This window comes from Podarcis cretensis (genome assembly GCF_951804945.1).
Source record: "Podarcis cretensis genome assembly, chromosome: 3".
NCBI lineage: Eukaryota > Metazoa > Chordata > Lepidosauria > Squamata > Lacertidae > Podarcis > Podarcis cretensis.
This window is the reverse complement of record NC_137172.1, coordinates 15,933,509-15,956,505: the sequence shown is the minus strand read 5'-3', so window position 1 is coordinate 15,956,505 and position 22,997 is coordinate 15,933,509. Positions and strand designations below refer to the sequence as shown.

The 22,997-nt window shown below is 46.8% G+C and overlaps 1 protein-coding gene across 1 annotated transcript; it reads left to right on the top strand.

Annotated features, from left to right (window-relative positions):
• The first annotated feature begins 1,860 nt into the window (after positions 1-1,860).
• On the top strand, positions 1,861-22,430 carry GTF2A1L (general transcription factor IIA subunit 1 like). The gene is made up of 9 exons (XM_079968812.1): positions 1,861-1,992; positions 7,685-7,786; positions 9,056-9,179; positions 10,494-10,555; positions 17,190-17,286; positions 18,897-19,456; positions 20,234-20,521; positions 21,413-21,502; positions 22,160-22,430. Exons 1-9 carry the CDS (start codon positions 1,972-1,974, stop codon positions 22,265-22,267), a joined length of 1,452 nt encoding a protein of 483 aa, XP_079824938.1. The 5' UTR covers positions 1,861-1,971; the 3' UTR covers positions 22,268-22,430.
• The last annotated feature ends 567 nt before the right edge of the window (positions 22,431-22,997 follow it).

Sequence of the window (22,997 nt, the reverse complement as noted above, 5' to 3'; positions counted from 1 at the left end):
GGTCTCCTCAGGAGTAAGTCCCAGGGATGGTCAGTTCCTCCCACAGTTGCCTCAGATTTCCTCTCCCGCCATGCCCAGACCTCCTGTTCCCTGTCTCACTGGGGCCTCATTTCTGCTCTCTTTGACTTTTTATTTCCTCCTTGTCTTCAAGGACCGCCTCTTTCCATATGAACAGACCCAGACCTTGAGATCATCTTCTGAGGCCCTTCTTCACGCACCTCCTCCAAGAGAGGTCTGGAGGATAGCAAGAGGAGAGCAGGCCTTCTCTGCAATGGCTCCCCATTTGAGGAATGCTCTCCCTAGGGAGGCTCGCCTGGCACCTTCCTTATACACCTTTAGGCGCCTGGCAAAAACGTTCCTCTTTAACCAGGCCTTTGGTTGATCGACATCCAATGCCCTGTTAAAAAGTGTGTGTGGGGGGGGAAGGATTGTTGGGTTGTTTTTGTTTTATTTTGATTGTATGTTTTGTGTTTGCATATTTTTATTTTTTCCTGTGAACCACCCTGAGACCCGCGGGGATAGGGATGTATACAAGTTTAATAAATAATAGTGACAATTTTTCCTTGGCAGCTGGGGTCCTTCTTTGCCACCGGGCCACCAGGGGAGAGCCTCCTGGATTTTTGTCCCCCAGTTGGAGTCCCCAGACAATGCCCAAATGTGGTCTCCTCAGGTGTCATTGCCTGGTTGGTGCTTGGTGGTATGGCTAGTGGCTTACTAGGGAAGTTTTTAATGTTTGATCTTTTATCGCTTTCTTCTTCTTCTTCTTCTTCTTCTTCTTCTTCTTCTTCTTCTTTTGGGAGCTGCCCAGAGAGGGTGGGGAAACCCAGTCAGATGGGTGGGGTATAAATAAATTATTATTATTATTATTATTATTATTATTATTATTACTGTTATTATTATTAAAGTCTGTCACAGAATCATAGAATTGTAGAGCTGGGAGTGGCCCCCGGGTCATCTAGTCCAACCCCCTGCAGGAATCTTTTGTTCAACATGGGACTTGAACCCACAACCCTGAGATGAAGAGTCTCAGGCTCTACTGACCCAGCTAGGTCAGGCGCCACCAAAGGACGAAGGCAAGCCCTGGCAGCCCCTCACATGCTCTCAAAGTCCCACAGCTGAGGATGGGACACTGAACAAGAAAGTTCTGCCATGGATGCTTTCGTTGAGATTCCACAGTTGGGGTTCCCTTCCAACTCTATGCAGGACGTGGGTGGCTCTGTGGTTTAACCGATCAGAAGGTCGGCGGTTTGAATCCCCGCAACGGGGTGAGCTCCCACTGCTCGGTCCCTGCTCCTGCCAACCTAGCAGTTCGAAAGCATGTCAAAGTGCAAGTAGATAAATAGGTACCACTCCGGCGGGAAGGTAAACGGCATTCCTGTGCACTGCTCTGGTTCACCAGAAGTGGCTTAGTCCTGCTGACCACACGACCCGGAAGCTGTACGCCGACTCCCTTGGCTAATGAAGCGAGATGAGCGCCGCAACCCCAGAGTCGGCCACAAATGGACCTAATGGTCAGGGGTCCCTTCCAACTCTATGCACAGAGGTATGAGGAGAATGCACCGGTGTTAAAGGTATTCCAGAGATGAATTCAAATTATAATTACACGCCTTTGGTTATTTCCCTTTAATTTTCCCTTTTAAAAAATCTTCCCCCAACCTCCCCCCGCCCCATTTCTTAAAAAATGCCACGAACACACGTTTTGTGGTCGTGTGCATGCAAAACTCAGCAAACATTTTATTATATATATATATATATATAATAAAAGCTTCTAGGTCCAGCCATGTCCCACCCCACCGACCGTTCATCTCCAGCGAAACCTCCCCTCTGATTGACACCTCCCTCCCAGGGCGCCGGCAGCCAGCGGAGGGGCGAACGGGACCGGATGCTCGGCAGTTGGCTCGGGAACCGACAGGGGGCGCGCGCGGACGGGCGTTAGGCGGTGGCCGCCGAGCTGCGAGAGGGCGAGGAGAGATGGCTCATGGCAACCCCGTGGTGAGGGCGAAAAGCTGGGGTGGGGGGCTGGGAATAGGGGGGAGAAGCTCAGCTTGGCTCAGGGAAGCGCCCAGGCACGTTTAGACCCTGGGTTTAGCCGGCTTACAGACATCCCCCCTTCCCTCTTAGGATGCTAATGCGCCTGGCTGTGTTTGGGGGTGTGTGTGTCCTTTAGCAGAGGGGTTCCCCAAATTCCTTCCCTTGAGCAGACCCATTAAGAGGCTCTGGGTGGTACTTAAAAGAATCGCTGGATCGGGGGAGCAGAAACAGTACATTTTTCTTTTAAAGACGCACCCCCAGTCCTCCGGGCATTTAACTGAACCGAACCCCAAGAGATTGGCATCAAAGCACCCCGTGTTAGAGAGGTGGTATATATCACCTTTCTGTTGTGTTATGTTAGTATAAAGGTAAAGGGACCCCTGACCATTAGGTCCAGTCGTGTCCGACTCTGGGGTTGTGGCGCTCATCTCGCTTTATTGTCCAAGGGAGCCGGCGTATAGCCAGCATGTGGCCAGCATGACTAAGCCGCTTCTGGCGAACCAGAGCAGCGCACGGAAACGCCGTTTACCTTCCCGCCTGAGCGGTACCTATTTATCTACTTGCACTTTGGCGTGCTTTTGAACTGCTAGGTTGGCAGGAGCAGGGACCCAGCAATGGGAGCTCACCCCGTCGTGGGGATTTGAACCGCCAACCTTCTGATCGGCAAGCCCTAGGCTCTGTGGTTTAACCCACAGCGACACCCGCGTCCCATCATGTTAGTATAGGGCACCACCACCGCCTCGATTTACATCGTTTTGAAAGGGATGGCTAGGAAGAACTAGTCAGGCTAATAATGGTCTCTTGGTGCACTTTAAAGCCAGGCTACTGCAATGAAGCTTCCAAGTTGAGAGGCAGTCTACCTTTAAACCTCTATGTGCACCGGTGGTGGGGAATGGGAAAGGCAGCCAGGGCAGGGCTGTTGTTTTCAGCTCCTGCTTCAGTGATTCCTGAAAGCATTTTGGGAAACAGGAATGCTGGATTGGTTGGAAATTTTGGCCAACCCAGCAGGGTTACTCTTTTGGTCCATATTTTACATCCTGGGTCCTAATCTCACTCCCTGCCCTGAATGTTGCTAATGGAGGCAGCCTTCAGCTACCTCTTCTTCCAAAGCCCTGGAACATTTTTAGGTTAGAGAAAATGTGGCTAAGAGGCGACGTGATGTTGTTGTTGTTTAGTCGTTTAGTCGTGTCCAACTCTTTGTGACCCCATGGACCAGAGCACGCCAGGCACTCCCGTCTTCCACTGCCTCCCACAGTTTGGTCAGACTCATGTTTGTAGCTTCGAGAACACTGTCCAACTATCTCGTCCTCTGTCTTCCCCTTCTCCTTGTGCCCTCCATCTTTCCCAACATCAGGGTCTTCTCCAGGGTGTCATCTCTTCTCATGAGGTGGCCAAAGTATTGGAGTCTCAGCTTCAGGATCTGTCCTTCCAGTGAGCACTAAGGGCTGATTTCCGTGATAGAAGTTAGTGAAATTATGCACAGCACAGAGAAAGTGGACAAGAGATAGATAAACTTTATTCACATTAGCCAATGGCCATAGCAACATAAAACAAGCAATATATACAATTAAAAAGACAACAATGGGTAAAAAGGGCAATCAAATGACCAAGATAATCGTTCAAATAGTGGCCCTGGCAACCTTTGCTGTTGTCTGATCATTTTGATCTGATAAAAGAAAGAACAATGTGGCCACAGATGGGCGGCCTGGGATGGTAAGAGTGGGGTGATGATCTCATTCCTCAGATCTTTATAAAGGGGACAGGACAGGAGAACATGAGCCACTGTTTCCGGATAAAGTGGACAAGAGAAAAGGTTGTCTCCCTCTCTCATAACACTAAAACTCACAGGCATCAAACGAAGCTGAGCGTTGGAAGATTCAGGATGGATGAAAGGAAAAGTTTTCCTTCCCACGCAGGACATGGTTAAACTTTGGAACTCACTTCCACAAGATGCAGTGATGGCTGCCAGCTTGAAAGAGGATTGGGCAAATTCATGGAGGAGAGAGGCTGTGCTCTGCGGAAGCAGTAAAGCTTTTGTGTAATGGGTTAGTGGTTGGTGGTCCGTGCCCACTCAGGGTTGGCTGTGAGCAGAATCCCTGCATTGCAGAGGGCTGGACTAGATGACCCCCAGAGGACCCTCCCAGCTCTACAATTCTACTATTCTACTAGTTGCTGGAAACTGCAGGAGGGGAGACTGCCCTTGTGCTTGGCTCCTGCTGGCAGGTTTCCCAGAATCACCTGACTGGTCACTGTGAGGACAGCATGCTAGACTAGATGGGCCACTGGCCATTCTAGGGACCTCATCTAGTCCAACCCCTCACAGTGCAGAATTCAGAATCGCCAAGAAGGGAGGTAGCACATTCCACTGTCTGTTGAGCAGTCCAGCCTCCATTCATGATGGCCATGAAGTCCTGAGCTACTCCAGAGCACAGATATTTTAGAAGAGCAAACTTATAAACCTGCTGTTTGAACAAAACGCACATGGAACATTTAATTCGAGGGGCTGTCACGCTTCAGACATGTATTTATTTTTGGTGTTAACTTTGTGCCGGGTTTTAAATTTGTCGATGCTACCCAAATTGTTAACGTGCTTATCTTAAAACTCAAGATCGGGAGATTACTCGCAAAGCTTCTGTTATTAGAATAAATGTTTTGTGGGCGTGTGCCTAACAGCACTAAACTAAGCCTGTGCTGAAATTAATGTAATGTATTTTCGGGGGAAATCTGACCTAGTTTGAAAGTCTTGAAATTTTAGAAATGACGATAACACAAGTTTGCATGTATTCTGGGGAAGGTTCTCAAGCTTTACATTTAAAGCACTTTAAAAAAAAAAAAAAAGAAGAAGTGAGGAAAACAAGCTTAATGTTGCAAAGACATTTATTTGCTGGGAAATGTGGCAAAATGTGAAATTAATAGCCTGCTTTGCACGTCACACCAAGCCACACCATGACTTACTGTGAATGCATGGGGGCCTGGAGAGAAACTTATGTCCCCTTCACTCCCTCCTGGGTTGTGTTGCTTCTGTGCTGAACAGGTGTGGGGTTATGGCATTTGTATGGCTTGAGAGACAGTGGAATGTGCCTCTGGGGGGTGAAGTCAAACTGTTCCATTAGCAGCACCAAAGTGACCTCCCTGGGGTGCAAGCCTGGGTGGTATGTATATCATAATAATAATAATATTTTATTTATATCCCGCCCTCCCCAGCAGAAGCCGGGCTCAGAGCGGCTAACAACAATTAAATAATACAGCATTCTAAAATCAATTCATTCTAAAATCAGTTCAAATCAAATTAATGGCAACCATTGGGCTAGAGTTCTGTGAGGATTACTAAAGGTCAGGCTGTGCCTTGGCCAAAGGCCTGGTGGAACAGCTTTGTCTTGCAGGCTCTGCAGAAAGATGTCAACTCCCGCAGGGCCCTAGTCTCTTGTGAAAGAGCGTTCCACCAGATCGGGGCCACAGCTGCAAAAGCCCTGGCTCTGGTTGAGGCCAGCCTAACCTCCCTGTGGCCTGGGACCTCCAAGATGTTTTTGTTTGAAGACTGTAAGGTCCTGCGTGGGACATACCAGGAGAAGTATGGAAGTCCAGGGCTTCCCAAACAAAAAGACCCTCCTTTTGGCCTCCTTGATGTGGTCCAAAGGAAAGCAGAGCAAGACGTGTTGCACCAGCTTGGCTGCAGGAGGGTATGGCTTGTTCCTTGAGGTTTACTCCCGAAGCCTTTCTAATGAATGGGTATAGCCACAAGGCAGCGGAAGTTTAGGACCAGAGTTTCCCTTCTCTTCGATGGTCTACTTTGCCAGGCTGATGAGCCCCATTAGCCCCTCATTTCCTTCGATAGCATCCTTCGACAGCACATTCAAAAATCACCTCCTTGACCATCGGATCCACTTTCGGTCTTGTTTGCTCAATCCTCTGAAGCCTGTCTTCACATGCAGGGAAAGTCCCTAACCTGCTGAGGGTTTGAGACCAATAATAATACAGTGGTACCTGGGATGCGGGTGGCGCTGTGGGTTAAACCACAGAGCCAAGGACTTGCCGATCAGAAGGTTGGCGGTTTGAATTCCCGTGACGTGGTGAGCTCCCGTTGCTTGGTCCCTGCTCCTGCCAACCCAGCAGTTTGAAAGCATGCCAGCGCAAGTAGATAAATAGGTACCGCTCCAGCGGGAAGGTAAATGGCGTTTCTGTGCACTGCTCTGGTTCGCCAGAAGCGGCTTAGTCATGCTGGCCACATGACCCGGAAGCTGTACGCCAGCTCCCTCGGCCAATAAAGCGAAATGAGCGCCGCAACCCCAGAGTCAGCCACAACTGGACCTAATGGTCAGGGGTCCCTTTACCTTTACCTCGGGTTACAGATGCTTCAGGTTACAGACTCCGCTAACCCAGAAATAGTACCTCGGGGTAAGAACTTTGCTTCAGGATGAGAACAGAAATCGCATGACACTGGCATGGCGGCAGCGGGAGGCCCTATTAGCTAAAGTGGTACCTCAGGTTAAGAACAGTTTCAGGTTAAGAACGGACCTCCAGAATGAATTAAGTTCTTACCCCGAGGTACCACTGTAGTAGTAGTAGTAATAATAATAATTATAATTATAATAATTTTATTATTTGTATCCTGCCAATCTGACTTGGTTGCCCCAGCCACTCTGGGCAGCTTCTAGCATATACAAAAATATAATCAAACATTAAACATTGAAAACTTCCCATCGGCTATCCTCACCTGGTTTAGCCGGGCAGTCAAAGCCGTTCCTGAGATAAGGCTGCTGTCTCATGCTGACAGCTTCTAGGAGCCGCAGGTGAGAGCTGAGTGCAGGGTAGGGACCAAAGGTGGGCAAACTACTCCAGAAGGAGCATGATGTACTCTCCCCCACAGGTAGCCCCGCTCCCCTCACACCCAATACATCCCATACTCCAGGTGTGCGGTGACTTTAACGTAACTGGGCATTTTGCACGGCCAAAGGAAAGAACTGTGTTTACCTGCGCCAACAGCTTTGGAACGGACCGGGCAGAAGTTGAACTGAGGTTGCAGTCCCATGTACACTTATCTGGAAAATGAAACAGTACTGGGCACAGTGGGCCATGCATGCATAGAAGTGGGGAGGGCTGCTTTAAGAACACAGGAAGAGCTTGCTGGATGTCCAGCCAGATTCCCCGGGGAGAAATTGGCAAGCAGGACCCGGGTGCAAGACCACTCCCCCTCTCCTTTAGCACCCTGAGCGCTGCTGATCTTACTGAGATATACCTAGGACTCCTGAGACTTCACCAGCCATTGCCCATCCATGTTTAAACCCTGTTTTACAGCCACAATGGCCAGACCTGTGAATGTTTTGAAAGGGAAAATGGGAGATTCCTAAGTTCTGGACCCAATGAAACCTCTTTAGTACCACAGAAGGGGCGAAGCTCAGTGGCAGAACACCTGGTTCGTATGCAGTAGGGCTCAGTTTCATTCCTCCAGGCAGGTTTGGGAGACCCCGTCTGAAATCCCTGAGAGCTGCTGCTGCTGCCGGCCAGTGTAGACATAACTGAGCTAGATATATGTCAGTGGTCCGACGTGGTGCAAGGCAGCATCTTCCTATGTTCTTTCACGGAACTGCAGCACACAGAGACAGGGAGCCTCCTTTTAACTCTTCCCCCCCTCTGTGATTCATGTGCCGCACAGCCTAAATTCTACAAATCGGTTATCGATGATGTGATTGAAGTTGTCCAGGATGTCTTTGCGGAAGAAGGGGTCGATGAGCAGGTCCTGAAAGAGCTGAAGCGGGTTAGTTGAATGGCTCTGGTTTGCAGTTTCCCTCTCTCTCCTTCTCCCATTCCTAGTCTGGTCTGAGTAGCCTGCATTCCTGTTTTCTGCAGAAATTCCCAAACACTTTCCTTTGACACCAGTGGTGCAGTGGAGGGTGGGGCAGGGACAAAGCCCCACCACTTATTTCACAGCAGGGATGATAATAAGATGTCCTGGGCTGCTGTATGTCAATAGTGCCAAATAAATAAAAGAGAAATTCACCAGATAAGCAGATAAGGCCAAATTAGTGAGCAAGCTGTTGAGATCCCCAAAACTCTTCAGCTCCTCATTGCTGTTCTACCACTGCTTGCCACTGATTACCAGTTTAGTTCATATTTAGAGTTGACAGCATCTGTCTGTGTCACAGGGGCAAAAGGGAGTCATATCTATCTTCATTTTTTAGTTAATGGTAGGATGTGGAATTTCCCCTAAGAATCAAAATTCCGGTTATTGGGTTCTGAAGTACAGTCTGAGCTGAGTTTATGCTCTTGTTGTGCTCTGTCTTGCAATTTCTTCACAAAGATCATGCTTCTGGTTCTTGCATGATGGTCGGGGATGGTCAGGATTTTTTTTTTCCAGCCGAAACTTGCCAGAACTCAGTTCCAGCACCTCTCAGATGGGCACAATTGCCTTTCTAAGAGAACAAGGGAGGTGTGTTCATGGTGAGTTCTGGCACCTCTTTTTCTAGAAAAATAGCACCGAGGATGCTTATTATAATTTTAGATGCTCCCCGCTTTCTTGAATAGAGTCCAGGGATAGTGCAATGTTGTTTAGTTTCCTACAGATTTGAGAGGGAGCATGCACACCAGAATCTCTCTGTATTTCTATAATATTGGTTTGTTCACAAATATACCAGCAGAGCATAGTAGAAGCAAAAACGCCCCCCCAAAGCAGGTAGCTTAATCACCGATTCTGCACCATATCCCCTAAAAGCAGCTAATACAAAGTCTTAAGTCCGTACCCCAGTTATTCAGATGACTTCCATGGAAAACTCAGCTCTTTGCTGTTCCTGGGTTTCACCCTGCAATTATTCATTAATGAACAATTATCACGCACCAGGTAATTATTTTAGCATAGCCATAGTGATAGGCCCACCCACAGTGACAGAGGAGGCTAAACTCAACAATATATAAAGCCAACGGGTTATGTTAGATCCTGACGGGGAGTGGAAAAATCAGCTGGCTTAAATGAGATCTTTTCACCTTTATGTGTGTGTGGTTTTATTATTCAAACCTCCTTTTCTTGCAGCGCTGGGAAACGAAAGTGATGCAGTCTAAAGCAACGGAAAGCTTCTTCCGCCACAGCCACCTTCCTCCCCAATTCACCTTGCACCTGCCTCCCAACTTCCACCAAGCCCTGCAGACGACAACAGGTTGATGAACGGTCTCTCTCTGCAGATACTTCACAGTGGTGGCTGTGGGTAGCTCACTGGGGAAGCGTACATCTGGCCTGCAGAAAAACCCTTGTTCAATCCTTGTATGTGATGGTTGTATGTGATGGCAGAGAAGGGCTGCCCCTCGGTAGACAAGGCTGGGTTAGACCAGGCAGAGCCAACATGGTGCCCTCCATATTTGGCTTCATTCCAGCTCCCATCAGCCCCAGCGTGGCTGTTGGTCAGTTTTGAAAGGAGCTGCAGTTTCCACTTTTACTAACGGATACCTGCTCGGCAATAATACCTTGTGAGGCACAGGCTGCAGTTCTATACCACTGAGTCTAAACCACTGAGCCTCTTGGGCTTGCCGATCAGAAAGTCGGCGGTTCGAATCCCCGCGATGGGGTGAGCTCCCATTGCTTTGTCCCAGCTCCTGCCAACCTAGCAGTTCGAAAGCATCTCAGTGCAAGTAGATAAACAGATACCGGTGCGCTGGGAAGGTAAACAGTGTTTCCATGCGCCCTGGTTTCCGTCATGGTGTTCCATTGTGCCAGAAGCAGTTTAGTCCTGCTGGCCACATGACCCAGAAATCTGTCTGTGAACGAACACCGACTCCCTTGGCCTAAACGCGAGATGAGCCCCGCACCTCATAGTCATCTTTGACTGGACTTAGCTGTCCAAGGGTCCTTTACCTTTCCCCCTGGAATTAAGCCCCTTTGAAGAGAGTGGGATTTATATACAAACTGAGAGGCGTAGGAGTGCTCTGAATGAATTGCAGTCAGAAGTCAAAGTGTGGTGCTGGCTTGATGACGGATTAAACAAAGAGAATACTTGAGGCCTTACTGTAACACCAAGGGTGCTTCATGACTGCTGCTATTTTTGGGTGGGATTCAATCACGTACCAGCTAGTTTTCCAGTTGGGCAAATGTCGTGGATTAGGAGGTCTTGTGCAACAAGCTCACTTCTCCAAAAGGTTGGACTTTTTGCAAGAAGGAAAGTGAGGGGGGGATGTGCTGGAAAGTGTGGGGTGATAATCTGTTTTGGTGCAACATCATATCACCTCCCTGCAGACAAATCAGAAGGCATGCTCATTAAATAGCCAGCAGGGCCTAATCTCCCTGCAAACAAATTGTGATGGATGCTTAATAAAGCAGTTGTCTGGGAACGCTCCCTGACGCCAGCCTCTCGCCTCTGCTGATTTTTGTCAGGGCTTAATGGTGATGCATATGCAGTGGGAGGAATCACCGTGCAGGAGAATTCAAAACTTTACATGAAGCCCTTGTGACATTTGTTATTTAAACGATATTCCTTTAGGTGCTGCTGCCGGCAGAGGAATTCAACAGTTTCCGACATCAGCAGTGGCGGCGGCCGAACTTGTATGTAGACTTAGCACTGCCTTATGATTTTTCTTATCCCCCTCAAAGGCAAAAACCTTAAATTCTATATCAGTATCAACGTTTCCCAGTTTAACAATCTTTGGTGATGATAAATAGCCTTGCAAAAATGTCAATTGTAATCAAGCAATCAGCATTCATATTGCAAACACCAGTAATTATAGAGATGCCCAGTCCGTTTTTATAGAGTTTTGTATCAATTGGGGATGGGGACGACGACCATTACGCTACTTTTGTCTGCCACCTTAAACCCAATTGTAGATGTGGCCTTCTCTTGGTACATTTGAGATTGTTTCCCCTTATTTCATTTATTGTATTAATTTAATAGCTTGTCTCCTAAAAGCATTTGAAAGCAACTTGCCATTTATGTATTGAATTGATGCTTTGCTAGGCTTGTCTGTACGATGGATTGGGTCCAGGCTTGCACATCACAGACTCCCGCCAGTGCTAGAGGAAGACAGCAGGCAGTGATTTTCGTCAATTTTGTCTCCCCCTGCAGCCCCTTGGAAAAACTGTCCCATAGGATTGTGGGGGACAGCATGGGAGGTGGTGCTTGTTGCTGCAAAGCAAAGAGGAGTTAGATCCTGTCTCTCCATGTGAATGGATGGAGCCTTTGTCCAGTCACAGATGTGCAAGTCTGGATACAATCTGCACTCTAATAACGTACTCAGGAGGATAATTTGCAGTAGGAGGGTGGGCAACGTCTTGCAGCCCAAGGGCTGCATTTGGGGCAACTTTCCCAAGGCCAAACGCTAGGGCTGGGCAGCACCAGAGGCAAAAGTGGGAAGAGCAACAAATGTAAAACCCAACTTTCTACAGTGGGGTCATTTCTACATTACCCTCCTGCAACATGCCCTGTGTGAGTGTCTGGAGGTGGGTGGCAGCTAACGGATTAAGGTTGAATCCCAACAAGACAGAAGTATTATTTCTGGGGGACAGGGGGCAGACAGGTGTGGAGGACTCCCTGGTCCTGAATGGGGTAACTGTGCCCCTGGAGGATCAGGTGCGCAGCCTGGGAGTCATTTTGGATTCACAGCTGTCCATGGAGGCGCAGGTCCAGGGCAGGTGTCTACCAGCTCCACCTGGTACGCAGGCTGAGACCGTACCTGCCCGCACACTGTCTTGCCAGAGTGGTACATGCTCTGGTTATCTCCCTCTTGGACTACTGCAATGCACTCTATGTGGGGCTGCCTTTGAAGGTGACCGAGAAACTACAACTAATCCAGAATGCAGCAGCTAGACTGGTGACTGGGAGCGGCTGCCAGGACCCTATACCATTGGTCCTGTGTGGGAATATGGTCATTTGTCCATAAGAGCATGGGCAAAAGTTTATTGCAAGGTGATTTCATAAGCAGAAAGCATTGCTTGGAAGCATGATCAACGCGTGGAGAGCTCATGCCATCCGATGATTGGTTCACGTAGTATAACATGATCAACTGCGTGGTCTGGTGTGAGAACATGAGACTAATGTATTGTATTGTCTTTTATCTGCTGACTGAGGCAAAGCTCTCTCCTTGAATTTGTATCTTTTCGTGGACACACAATAAAGGCTGTGCTCCAGCAGCTTCTAGAGAGAGCTGCGGCCAGACTTCTTCAACCCATCTTGGCGTGAGACTGATTATTTACGGATGGCGAGCGGGTTCTCGTCATTTGGTGCCCCGTGTGACCACCTTTGGACTCCACGTTGTTTCTCATCGTCCAGCGCTCACCACACCTTTCTCATCCGCTTCGGATCCCAGTGAGCGCTCCCTGTCCTTCTGCCTTTGTGGGGCAGTCTCTTTCGGACTTCGACTGATTTCGGACTTCAGGGCTGCGGCCCTCTCAGCACTCACCTCGTCCGGCACGGGTTTCAGACGCGTCTTTCATCCACTTCGGATCCCCGGTGAGTGCTCCCGCCCTTTTTGCTATTATGGAGCTATCTCTTTCTGCACCACAGAAGAAGTTTTTTTGATGAACTTAAGTCTCTCTTGGCCAGTAACAACCTTGTTGTCCAGGATGCCGATCTTAAGGCACTCATAGAAGACCTGGACGCCCACTGTCCCTGGTATCCCCAGGATTGCACTTGGAATTTGAAGGACTGGGAAAAAATAGGGCAAATTTTTCCAGAACCATCCTCAAATTGATGTCAAAGTGTTACATGCCTGGTGTAAAGTCTACAAAGCTATGTCGAGTTTAACTCCTGCAAATATTCTCCTGGCTGCTGCACCGGCTTTTTCACCTACCCTCCCTCCTTCGTCTCTATATCTCACGTTGCCTTCTTCGGAACTACCAGTTTATGTCCCTCCAAAGCCCCCACCTCCTCTGCCCAAGGCTTCTGGCATCGCTTCCACCCCACTTCAAGAGGCCCTTCGCACCGCTGCTCCGTTGTTGGCTTTTGATTCTACAACTCCTAATCTCTTTCCTGTGATTGTTCCTGCCGCCCCGGGGGGAGGCCCAGCCCGGCACGAACAGTTTGATTTGAGATTCATAAAGGAACCTTTGTCTTCTGTACCTGATGACAAAAATGAGCGAGATGGCCGTTGGGGCAGCGTCAGACAGGATCCTACAGAGCCTTATGGACAATTTGTCGATCGCTTGTATAACACCCTTAAGCGGCAAGTTCAAGACATGGCAGCCCAAGAAGTGATTGTTCGCCAGCTTGCATTTGATAATGCGAATGAGGACTGTAAGCAAGCACTACACCCTTTGATGACAATTCCCAATATAGCCATTGCAGATATGCTTAAAGCCTGCCAGTCAGTAGGCACTGAGATGCACAAAGCTCGCCTTCTAGCCACGGCTTTGACTTCCATCGTGTCCCAGAATCCTGCCAAGGATAAAATCTGTTTTGGATGTGGCGAAGTGGGTCATTTTCATGCGCAGTGCAAATCTATCGCACAGCAATGTCACCCCAGCACAAAGTGCTCCATCTTTGATACAGGCCAGGACTTGTCAATTTTATGAAGCACATCTTAGATCTCACACTGGCCACCCTGGGTATTTGGCAGAAAGGATTTTACGCCTGCTGAACTTCACTTCGTCTTCGCCCAAGGAGACACCAGCGCCTTGCAACCGTATTTTACACTGTCTGCCTGTGGGAATCTGCCTTTTGACCTCAACCCGCCCTGCAGCTGGAGACATCGCCACATTGACGTGCCCTGGATAAAGTCACCTTCTACAGCTGTTCCAGTGTTTCCTGGCACGTTGAAAGGCCATCTTCGTCCCTACCGCGTGCTACACTGACCACCACTTATCATTACAGTTTTGCCGCCTCTTGTTTGGGAAATGCACCTGGCTTTGAAGGATGCCCTCGCCGGACTGGCATCGCTTGGGTTTTGCCCCCCAACAGCGACCATCCTATTTGCATCATCACGTTTCGTTGGGCTTGGATTTTTGGCTCAGCAGTACGAGGAGCAGTGAATGAAGCCTATTTACGACAAATGGGCTCCTGTGTCTGCAAAAATGGTTGTGTGGCTTCTTCTGGATTGTGGTTTTTACATGCCAATAATCGAGCCACGAAATATCACGTAGGTTGCTCGGAAACGGCTATTGGAACAATTTACCATTCTCATCCTTATTGCCCCCCCAAGCAACCAGTGTGGCATCGTCCCGATTGGCCCAACAATTCTATTTCACACGGATGGAGTCCCTCTGTGGACATTGTAAAGTGCCGCCTTCGTCGTGCTACTCTTTTGCAGAAGGCCCAGAAGCCTCAACTTTATCATCAGATTTGGACTAATAATACTTACGTTAAGGACATTAATCATTTTGCTTCTATACTTATTTTTTCTGATTGCTGGCTGTGTATGCATATTCCTCCTCAATCAAAGAGATCTGGTATATTATTACATGGTATTCCAATAAATGCTTCATATAAGTTTAGCAATAATTTGAAGGATAACCGTAAAAATTCACCCCCTGTGTTTTTGTTGCTTCTGGAAACAGCATCTCATTGTTTTCGTTTTAATCATGATAGCAGTAAATTTTTAGGTCATTATCCATATTGTAATTGGACCTATGAGTATGTTAATGGATCTTCTTGTTTTCTTAATGTTACTACTATGAGTGGCAGGCCAAAAGTTTTAGTTAATAATGTCACGTCCTACATGACTTATGAACAACAGGCTGCATGTAGAGATTTTTATAATTGGTTGGATTGGATGAAGAGAAGCAGCAGATCTACATGTTTGCTTCCATCTGATTTATGGTTATTTTGTGGCACAAAAGCCTATAAAGAAATCCCTTCTGCCTTTTCTGGAACCTGCACTTTAGGAATAGTCATACCCCTAGTGTATAAATTGGACAAACTCCCAGCAGTCCGTTTGCATAACAGAAAGGAAGTACAATCACCTATTTCTCAATATATAGGGACAGCTGTCTCTAGGTCTCTTCTGCCCTCTTTAGGTGTAGCCATGAATTATCGTGATCTGCATAAATTAGCAAATTGGACAGAGGCTCTGTTTAATAATACTATCTTGGCTTTAAAAATGATGAACAAGGAAATGTCAGAAATAAGAGATGCGGTTCTTCAACATCACTTTGCTTTAGATATAATCCTTGCCTCCAAAGGTGGAATTTGTGCCTTAATTCATTCTCATTGTTGCATGTATATATCTGATCAATCGACTAATATCTCCGCTACTATTGATCATATGGAACAAATGATAGCTCATAATCCTTTGAACCCACCCGAAGGTTTTGATCCATGGGAATGGCTTTCTTCTTGGTTGCCTAATAGAACATGGTTAAGAAAAATTTTGCTAATTGTAATTTTGCTTGTTGTAGGATTTATTGTGTTGTGCTGCTGTATTCAATGTTTGCCCTCTCTGGTTGCCCAATGTACTGCATGGTGGTATCGACCTAGACCCACCACAGGGGTTACAAGAGGAATTTATGTTGCAAAATATAGGCGCTTAGTAATGAGATATATGATTCTGCTTAAGGTTCCCTCTTATAAAATAAATAAGAAAAGAGGGGATGTGGGAATATGGTCATTTGTCCATAAGAGCATGGGCAAAAGATTATTATTGCAAGGATGATTTCATAGCAGAAAGCATTGCTTGGAAGCATGATCAACGCGTGGAGAGCTCATGCCATCCAATGATTGGTCCACGTAGTATAACATGATCAACTGCGTGGTCTGGTGTGAGAACATGAGACTAATGTATTGTATTGTCTTTTATCTGCTGACTGAGGCAAAGCTCTCTCCTTGAATTTGTATCTTTTCGTGGACACACAATAAAGGCTGTGCTCCAGCAGCTTCTAGAGAGAGCTGCGGCCAGACTTCTTCAACCCATCTTGGCGTGAGACTGATTATTTACAGATGGCGAGCAGGTTCTCGTCGGTCCTGAAAGACCTACATTGTTTCCCGGTGCATTTTTAAGCGCAATTCAAAGTGCTGCTCCTGACCTTTAAAGCCCTAAACTACCTTGGCCCAGTATACCTGAAGGAGCGTCTCCACCCCCATTGCTCAGGCCGGACACTGAGGTCCAGCGCCGAGGGCCTTCTGGCGGTTCCCTCACTATGAGAAGTGAGGTTACAGGGAATGAGGCAGAGGGTCTTCTCAGCAGTGATGCCCTCCCTTGTGGAATGTCCTTCCATTAGATGTCAAGGGGGTAAATAACTATACTACTTTTAGAAGACATCCCTATATGGGGAGGTTTTTAATGTTTGATGTTTTATTATGCATTTATATGTGTTGGTTGCTGTCCAGGGTATCTGGGGCAACCCATCCAGATGGGCAGAATATAAATAATAAAATAATAAAAATTACTGCTACTGCTACTACTACTACTATTTAGCAAAGCACTTGGGAGGCGCTCCAAGCCACCAAGCCCTGTCTAGACTTGTTCTGCATCTGCTGTAGCTTCAAGGGGGAACTGGGGAAATGTTTCAGGGCTACAGAAACACAACTGACTGTTTCCAGACGAAAACCAGGCAACATATGATGAGCTGGCAGATTGAACAAAGTGAAAATCTTGGCTGCTGTGAACTTCAGGAGGAGGGTTGGCCAAGGCTGCAAGTTCTGGAGGGCACTGGGACAGGAAAGGCTGACGCAAGGACATGTCCTTCAAAGGATCCTGGGATTATTATACAGTGGTACCTCAGGTTACATACGCTTCAGGTTACAGATGCTTCAGGTTACAGACTCCGCTAACCCAGAAATAGTGCTTCAGGTTAAGAACTTTGCTTCAGGATGAGAACAGAAATCGTCCTCTGGCGGCATGGCAGCAGCAGGAAGCCCCATTAGCTAAAGTGGTGCTTCAGGTTAAGAACAGTTTCAGGTTAAGTACGGACCTCCGGAACAAATTAAGTACTTAACCTGAGGTACCACTGTATACTAATGCAAAGCTTTATTTTTCAAAGTGACCAAGATTAGAGTTTCCGGATAACAATGAGACATTCCACAAATTCTCCACTATGAAGCACTAAACAGCTAGTTGCTACAGTTTTGCGGAGCACTTTGCAATTGCTACTGCAGGCAGGAAAATCCCTGAGTGGTCCATCAAGACCCTCAGCCATGTTCAAGTGATCCATTATGGGGAGGTGGGGATATTTTAGAGATACTGGAACAGAACATGGGCTGCGATCTACAAAATCTAACTGAATTTTCCTGACGGGCTTCCTTTCACTTCAGGGCACCTCCAGGTCTGCCGGCACAATCTTCACCCTGCCTTCAGGCTTTGCCTATCCCATCCAAATACCTGCTGGCGTGACTCTGCAGACGGCTTCTGGTAAGCAGAGCAGGTGCAGGCTTGGAACATGGTTGATACGTTTGGCAGGGTTTGAAGAAGTGTGTGAGGAAGACTGTAAGGATTTTGCAATGTGGAAGTTGGCCATTGATAAGCTTTAAGGGTAAAGACTGCACCACAAACTAGTTTAATAAAAAAAGAACAAAAGAACTGTTGCACGGTGTTTCCAGGTGGCTGCTGTTTTTGGGTGGGATTCAGTTGCATCCCAATAAATTCAGGTTTGCACAATGAAAGCTGATTGTAGACTCATGGAATTGTAGATCATAGAATTGTAGAATTGGAAGGCAGGAACCTCAACTAAATCATCCATGACAGATGGCCATCCAACTTCTGTTTAAGAACTTCTAAGGAAGGAGAGTCCTCCACCTTCCGAGGGAGTCTGTTCCACTTCTGAACAGCTCTTACTGTCAGAAAGTTCTTCCTGAGGTTTAGTTGGAATCCCCTTTCTTATAACTTGAATCCATTGGTTCAGGTTCTTCCTTATGGAGCAGGAGGAAACAAGCTTGCTCCACCCTCCTTTCTTCTTCTTCTTCCTCCTCCTCCTCCTCCTCCTCCTCCTCCTCCTCCTCCTCCTCCTCCTCTCTTCTTCTTCTTCTTCTTCTTCTTCTTCTTCTTCTTCTTCTTCTTCTTCTGTGATCACTCTTGGTGAAGTAAGATTGTCTTCCATAAACACGGTCTTAACAGTGAGTCCGTAAGTGACTGTGGAGGCCAATTCTGGATTCATACATCCTTCCACAGTGGTGGCATAATTTTCCGGGTGGGAGTTGATCACGGTGAGGGTTTGCCAAGCGTGCCTTCCTCTAAGCACGTTTCTCCCTTTCGTCCTGAGTTTGAGCATCTTCAAAGCCCATGACACCTTTGGTAAAGGCTGTTCTGCAATTGGAGTGCTCACAGGCCAGGGTTTCCCAGTTGTCAGTGTTTATACTACATTTTTAAAGATTTGCCTTGAGAGAGTCTTTAAACCTCTTTTGTTGACCACCAGCATTACGCTTCCCATTTTTCAGTTCAAAATAGAGTAGTTGCTTTCGAAGATGATAATCAGGTGTTTGCACAACATGACCAGTCCAACGAAGGTGACGTTGAAGAATCATTCCTTCGACACTGGTGATCTTTGCTTCTTCCAGTACACTGGCATTAGTTTGCCCTCCATCATCCATGTAACAGCTCTCATCTACCTGGCTCTTCTTGATCAACCCCAGATTATGGCTTGAAGGCACATGAAGCCACTATCTGGTTGAAGCTAAGCAGGTCTGGTTGGTTAGTGCCTGGATGGAGTACTATCTGGGAACTGCATGTATGTTCCATGATGGAAGAAAGGGAGGATATAAATGTAAGGTTTTGGTTTGTTTGTTTTTAATGGAAGAAAAGAAAAAAGATCTGGAGGGCCCCAGGTGGACCATGTATGTGTTTAACCTTCTGTTAACATTGAGCTGACTGTTGATGGATGAAACTTTGTGGGAGGGAAAAAGCTGAATGGCAGCAGAACTGGCAAACCAAGGAATTTGGCTCACCTCTGGCTCTCTTCCCAAGCAGTTCTGATTGGCCATTGAGGGAGACAGGGCTACTCACAATATTCAGTTTCTCTTTCTTAGGGCAGCTGTATAAAGTCAACATGCCGGTGGTGGTCACCCAGGCCCCAGGAGGTGCAACTGTCCTCCAGAATCCAGTTCAGCAAATATTCCAACAGCTCGGGCGGCAGCCCTCAGGAGCTCAGCCTGCTGCCGCTGGTGCCATGCCGGCGAATGCCTCTTCTCATCAGGCACCCAGTGAAAACCTGCAGGCCCTGAATCCTGCTGTATCTCAGCAAGTGGGAATGGAAGAGAAGACCTTGCCTGCTGCTGCTGCTGTCATGCAGGAGGCTATTGGGAGTCATGGGAAAGCTGCAGTGGGAGCTCTGGTAAGAGAGCAACCAACCAGCTCCCTGGAGACCCTTCCAAATGCAGTTGTTCTTGACTTGAAATTATCTGAAGCACACTGCCCTACGGTGGCCACAGAAGCGACGGCAGGAAGCTCTCCCAATGGGTCAGAATTGCCAGTCAATCTTGAGCAGCCACTGGATCCCAACGATATAATTGAGCTGATAATTATGGGCAACGAGTTGGACGACAGCACTCTCCTTTCTGACGAAGCCAACCTCTCCTTTTCTGAAGAGGTAATTCTTTCATTTTAAAGCAGGGACAGAGTCCAACAACATTTGGTGGGCCACAGGTTCCCTACTTTCTTTTGAAGGATATCTTTCCATTTTTCTTCTGTTCAAAACTGTTTGCAAATGTGATTTTTAAAATGTAGCAGAACGTAGGATGTGTGCAGAATTGTGAAATAAGCATGCTCCTGGGTATTTACCATATTCTTCCCATTTAAAATTGAGAATGAGGTACTTAAAGGAGCTGGCGTGCTGAACAAAGACTAAGCAAGGGCAGTTAGTATTCCCCACTCCTCCCATGGCCCCAAATTGTATATGTGGGGGTCAGGAGAACCTCTGGAACAGCAGGGGTGGGGCAGAGAAGGGAGATTCCATCGCATAAGCAGAAATGCTTGTGCTGATGGAGTGATCTGCTTAGCACTACCCTGAATTATTCCCATTGCTGTTTTTTTAAAATTATTATTATAAAGGACTACTTTCTGAAGGCTTTTTTTAAAAAATGAGTGTATGCTTGTGGAATAGTTTCATTTCATTTCGATTTATCTTTGTAAATTTTCAATGATTGAAAGCTGGGAGGAGGATCTTAGATTCCTCCTAAGCCCCGCTCCTAGGTTTGACCCTGGGAAGTTGACACGGATAATAGTTGTCATGGCATGCTTATGTCTGAATTGATCTTGTGAGCCTCTCCCATAGACAGAAGGGCAAGGCTTCAGAAGTAGTGTGGTGGGCATTTGTTTGTGAGGAAATGCTCCCATGTCTTCAGTGTAGTACACATCTTCCTTCCAGCTGGAGACTAGCGTGCAGATGGAAGCTGATCTGCAGACCCAGAAGGATATTGCCAATAATATTGAAGAGATAATTCAGCTGGATGGAACAGGTGATGTTTCTCCCAAGGCAGAAATAGAAAGCCCAAGAGATGGGGAAGATGAGGAACTTGTGGGCATCATTGATGCTGAAGATCTGAAGGTCCTGGATGAAGAGGAGGAAGAAGACGGTGAAAACAGTACCTCAGACAATCAATCTCTTAGCAGCAGTAGTGATGTGGATGAACCCTCGGTTGACATAATTGAGGAGGTAAAGCTTTCGATCCACTTGAAAATAACGATCTTTCCACATTTGTGGGTGAGGCTGAAACTACACACAATGTAAACTGCTTTCAGTTTTCTTTTTCTTTTTACAGTCAAGCAGTGTATTAATTTTATGAAATACAGTGGTACCTCGGGTTACATACGCTCCAGGTTACAGACTCTGCTAACCCAGAAATAGTGCTTCAGGTTAAGAACTTTGCTTCAGGATGAGAACGGAAATCATGCTCCGGCGGCTCGGCAGCAGCAGGAGGCCCCATTAGCTAAAGTGGTGCTTCAGGTTAAGAACAGTTTCAGGTTAAGAACGGACCTCTGGAACAAATTAAGTACTTAACCCGAGGTACCACTGTAGATAAATGGCAGGAATCAGAGAACAATTTTGAGGACCAAAATGGGGAAGATATTACATCTTTATTCCTGTTATGTTACTTGTGAACTTTTATGCCAATCCAGATTTGGGCACTTTGAGTCTTTGATAATCACCTGCATGCCATCCAGTTACATGATCTGCACTGCATACATGAGCAATTGTGATGCCCCTGTTGGGGTGATGGCACTGATGAAAAACATCTCTCCCCTTTCATTCTTTTCCTGCATGAAAAGGCATGCTATGCCCACCTATTTTGCACATGCAGAAACTGAGATGGAGACATCCCCTGTGTTACAACAAACACGTCCTATGGCAGTATTTTGTGGTGGTTCCTCATAACACTTCCTCAAAATTCCACATATACTTGCACATTCCAGAGTCGCCACTATATCAACCCTTTGTGTTCTTGGAATGCTGCTACCATAACAGAGTTGACCAGTTCTTGTTGTTGTTATTTAAGAAACATAGTTCAATGCCAATCAGGAAAAAAGAAACCTTTTCCTTTTTTAGGATCCTTTAAATTCTGGGGACGATGTCAGTGAGCAGGAGACACCAGATGTATTTGACACCGATAACATAATTGTATGCCAGTATGACAAGGTACAGTGAAGAATGCTTGCTAGTTAAATGGGCCTTTACAATTTAAGTCTTCCCAGCCCTGTTAAATGTTTGGGGAAAATGTAACTGCCTCCCTCGTTCACATCTAACACAGACCTGGGTTTGCTGTGCAGGGAGTTTTTCCACAGGCAGCCGCACCAATCATGTATCCCTGATGAAAGTTCCTGTATGATGCATTTACACTTTGTGTCTTAAGTCAAACAACTTAGATGTGCGCTGGAACCAAAAAATGTGGGAAGTGGACCTAGGAATAAATTAAGGCCGTTTTATCTGCTTATTTGGGGGGTGGGTTGGTATGGACTGCAAATCCCCTCAGTCCTTTCCGTTGGCCATGTTGGCTGGAGCTGATGGGAGCTGCATATGGGAGCTGCCTAGTGGGTGGGAAGGAATAGAGTTTCCCCGGAAAAAGGTGTGGCTGTCTGGAATCCTGAACAGCTTCCTGCCATGCAAGGTTGTCTGTTCCACATGTAAGCTACTTTTTAAGTGTGCAGTGAAGATATTTCTGAGTGCTTCTGCTTTTAGTACATGAATTGTTTTTAATTGTTCAATATTTCCCATTGCTTACCAAGGAAAGCAACTGTTATTTTAGTGGGATTTAAAGGCTTCAGTATATTGCTTTTTTTTTTTTTTTTTTACCAGGTTCAGCGGAGTAAGAACAGATGGAAGTTCTACTTGAAAGACGGTGTGATGTGCTTTGGGGGAAAGGACTACGTTTTTTCCAAAGCCATTGGAGATGCAGAATGGTGAAATGTACAAAAATATCCAGAGTGTTTTTGAATTTTTTTTGTGCAACGTTCGGTAAGAATATACTGAAATGCTTGCCTTCCGAAATGTGAAATACAGCAATGTGAAAAGAGACTTCACATGAAAAACACATGTAAAAAATGAATAAATCCTACGTTAACAGCGATTGTGCATGGGCCAGCTTTGTCTTTTGTGCACACACACAAATGTGGGTTATGCGGCTCGCTTAGCGCATCTGTTTGTGGCATCCCTGTTCTTTAATGCGAACCAAATCTCCAAGCCAGCTTGAGTTACGGAAGGCACTGTAACTTGGGGGCCCTGAGTCTCCCAGCAGTCAAAGCTTGTTGTTGTTGTTTAGTTGTTTAGTCGTGTCCGACTTTTTGTGACTCCATGGACCAGAGCACTCCAGGCACTCCTGTCTTCCACGGCCTCCTGCAGCTTGGTCAAACTCATGCCGGTAGCTTCGAGAACACTATCCAACCATCTCGTCCTCTGTCGTCCCCTTCTCCTTGTGCCCTCCATCTTTCCCAACAGCAGGGTCTTTTCCAGGGAGTCTTCTCTTCTCATGAGGTGGCCAAAGTATTGGAGCCTCAGCTTCACGACCTGTCCTTCCAGTGAGCACTCAGGGCTGATTTCCTTCAGAATGGATAGGTTTGATCTTCTTGCAGTCCATGGGACTCTCAAGAGTCTCCTCCAGCACCATAATTCAAAAGCATCAATTCTTCGGCGACCA

What these genes read in the sequence shown, in the direction of transcription:
- GTF2A1L (XM_079968812.1), top strand. Translation starts at nt 1,972, where the DNA reads ATGGCTCATGGCAACCCCGTG. An exon ending in AGCCCTGCAGACGACAACAG is followed by an intron (nt 9,180 to 10,493) that starts GTTGATGAACGG and finishes ATATTCCTTTAG; the next exon opens with GTGCTGCTGCCGGCAGAGGA. An exon ending in CGGTTGACATAATTGAGGAG is followed by an intron (nt 20,522 to 21,412) that starts GTAAAGCTTTCG and finishes TTCCTTTTTTAG; the next exon opens with GATCCTTTAAATTCTGGGGA.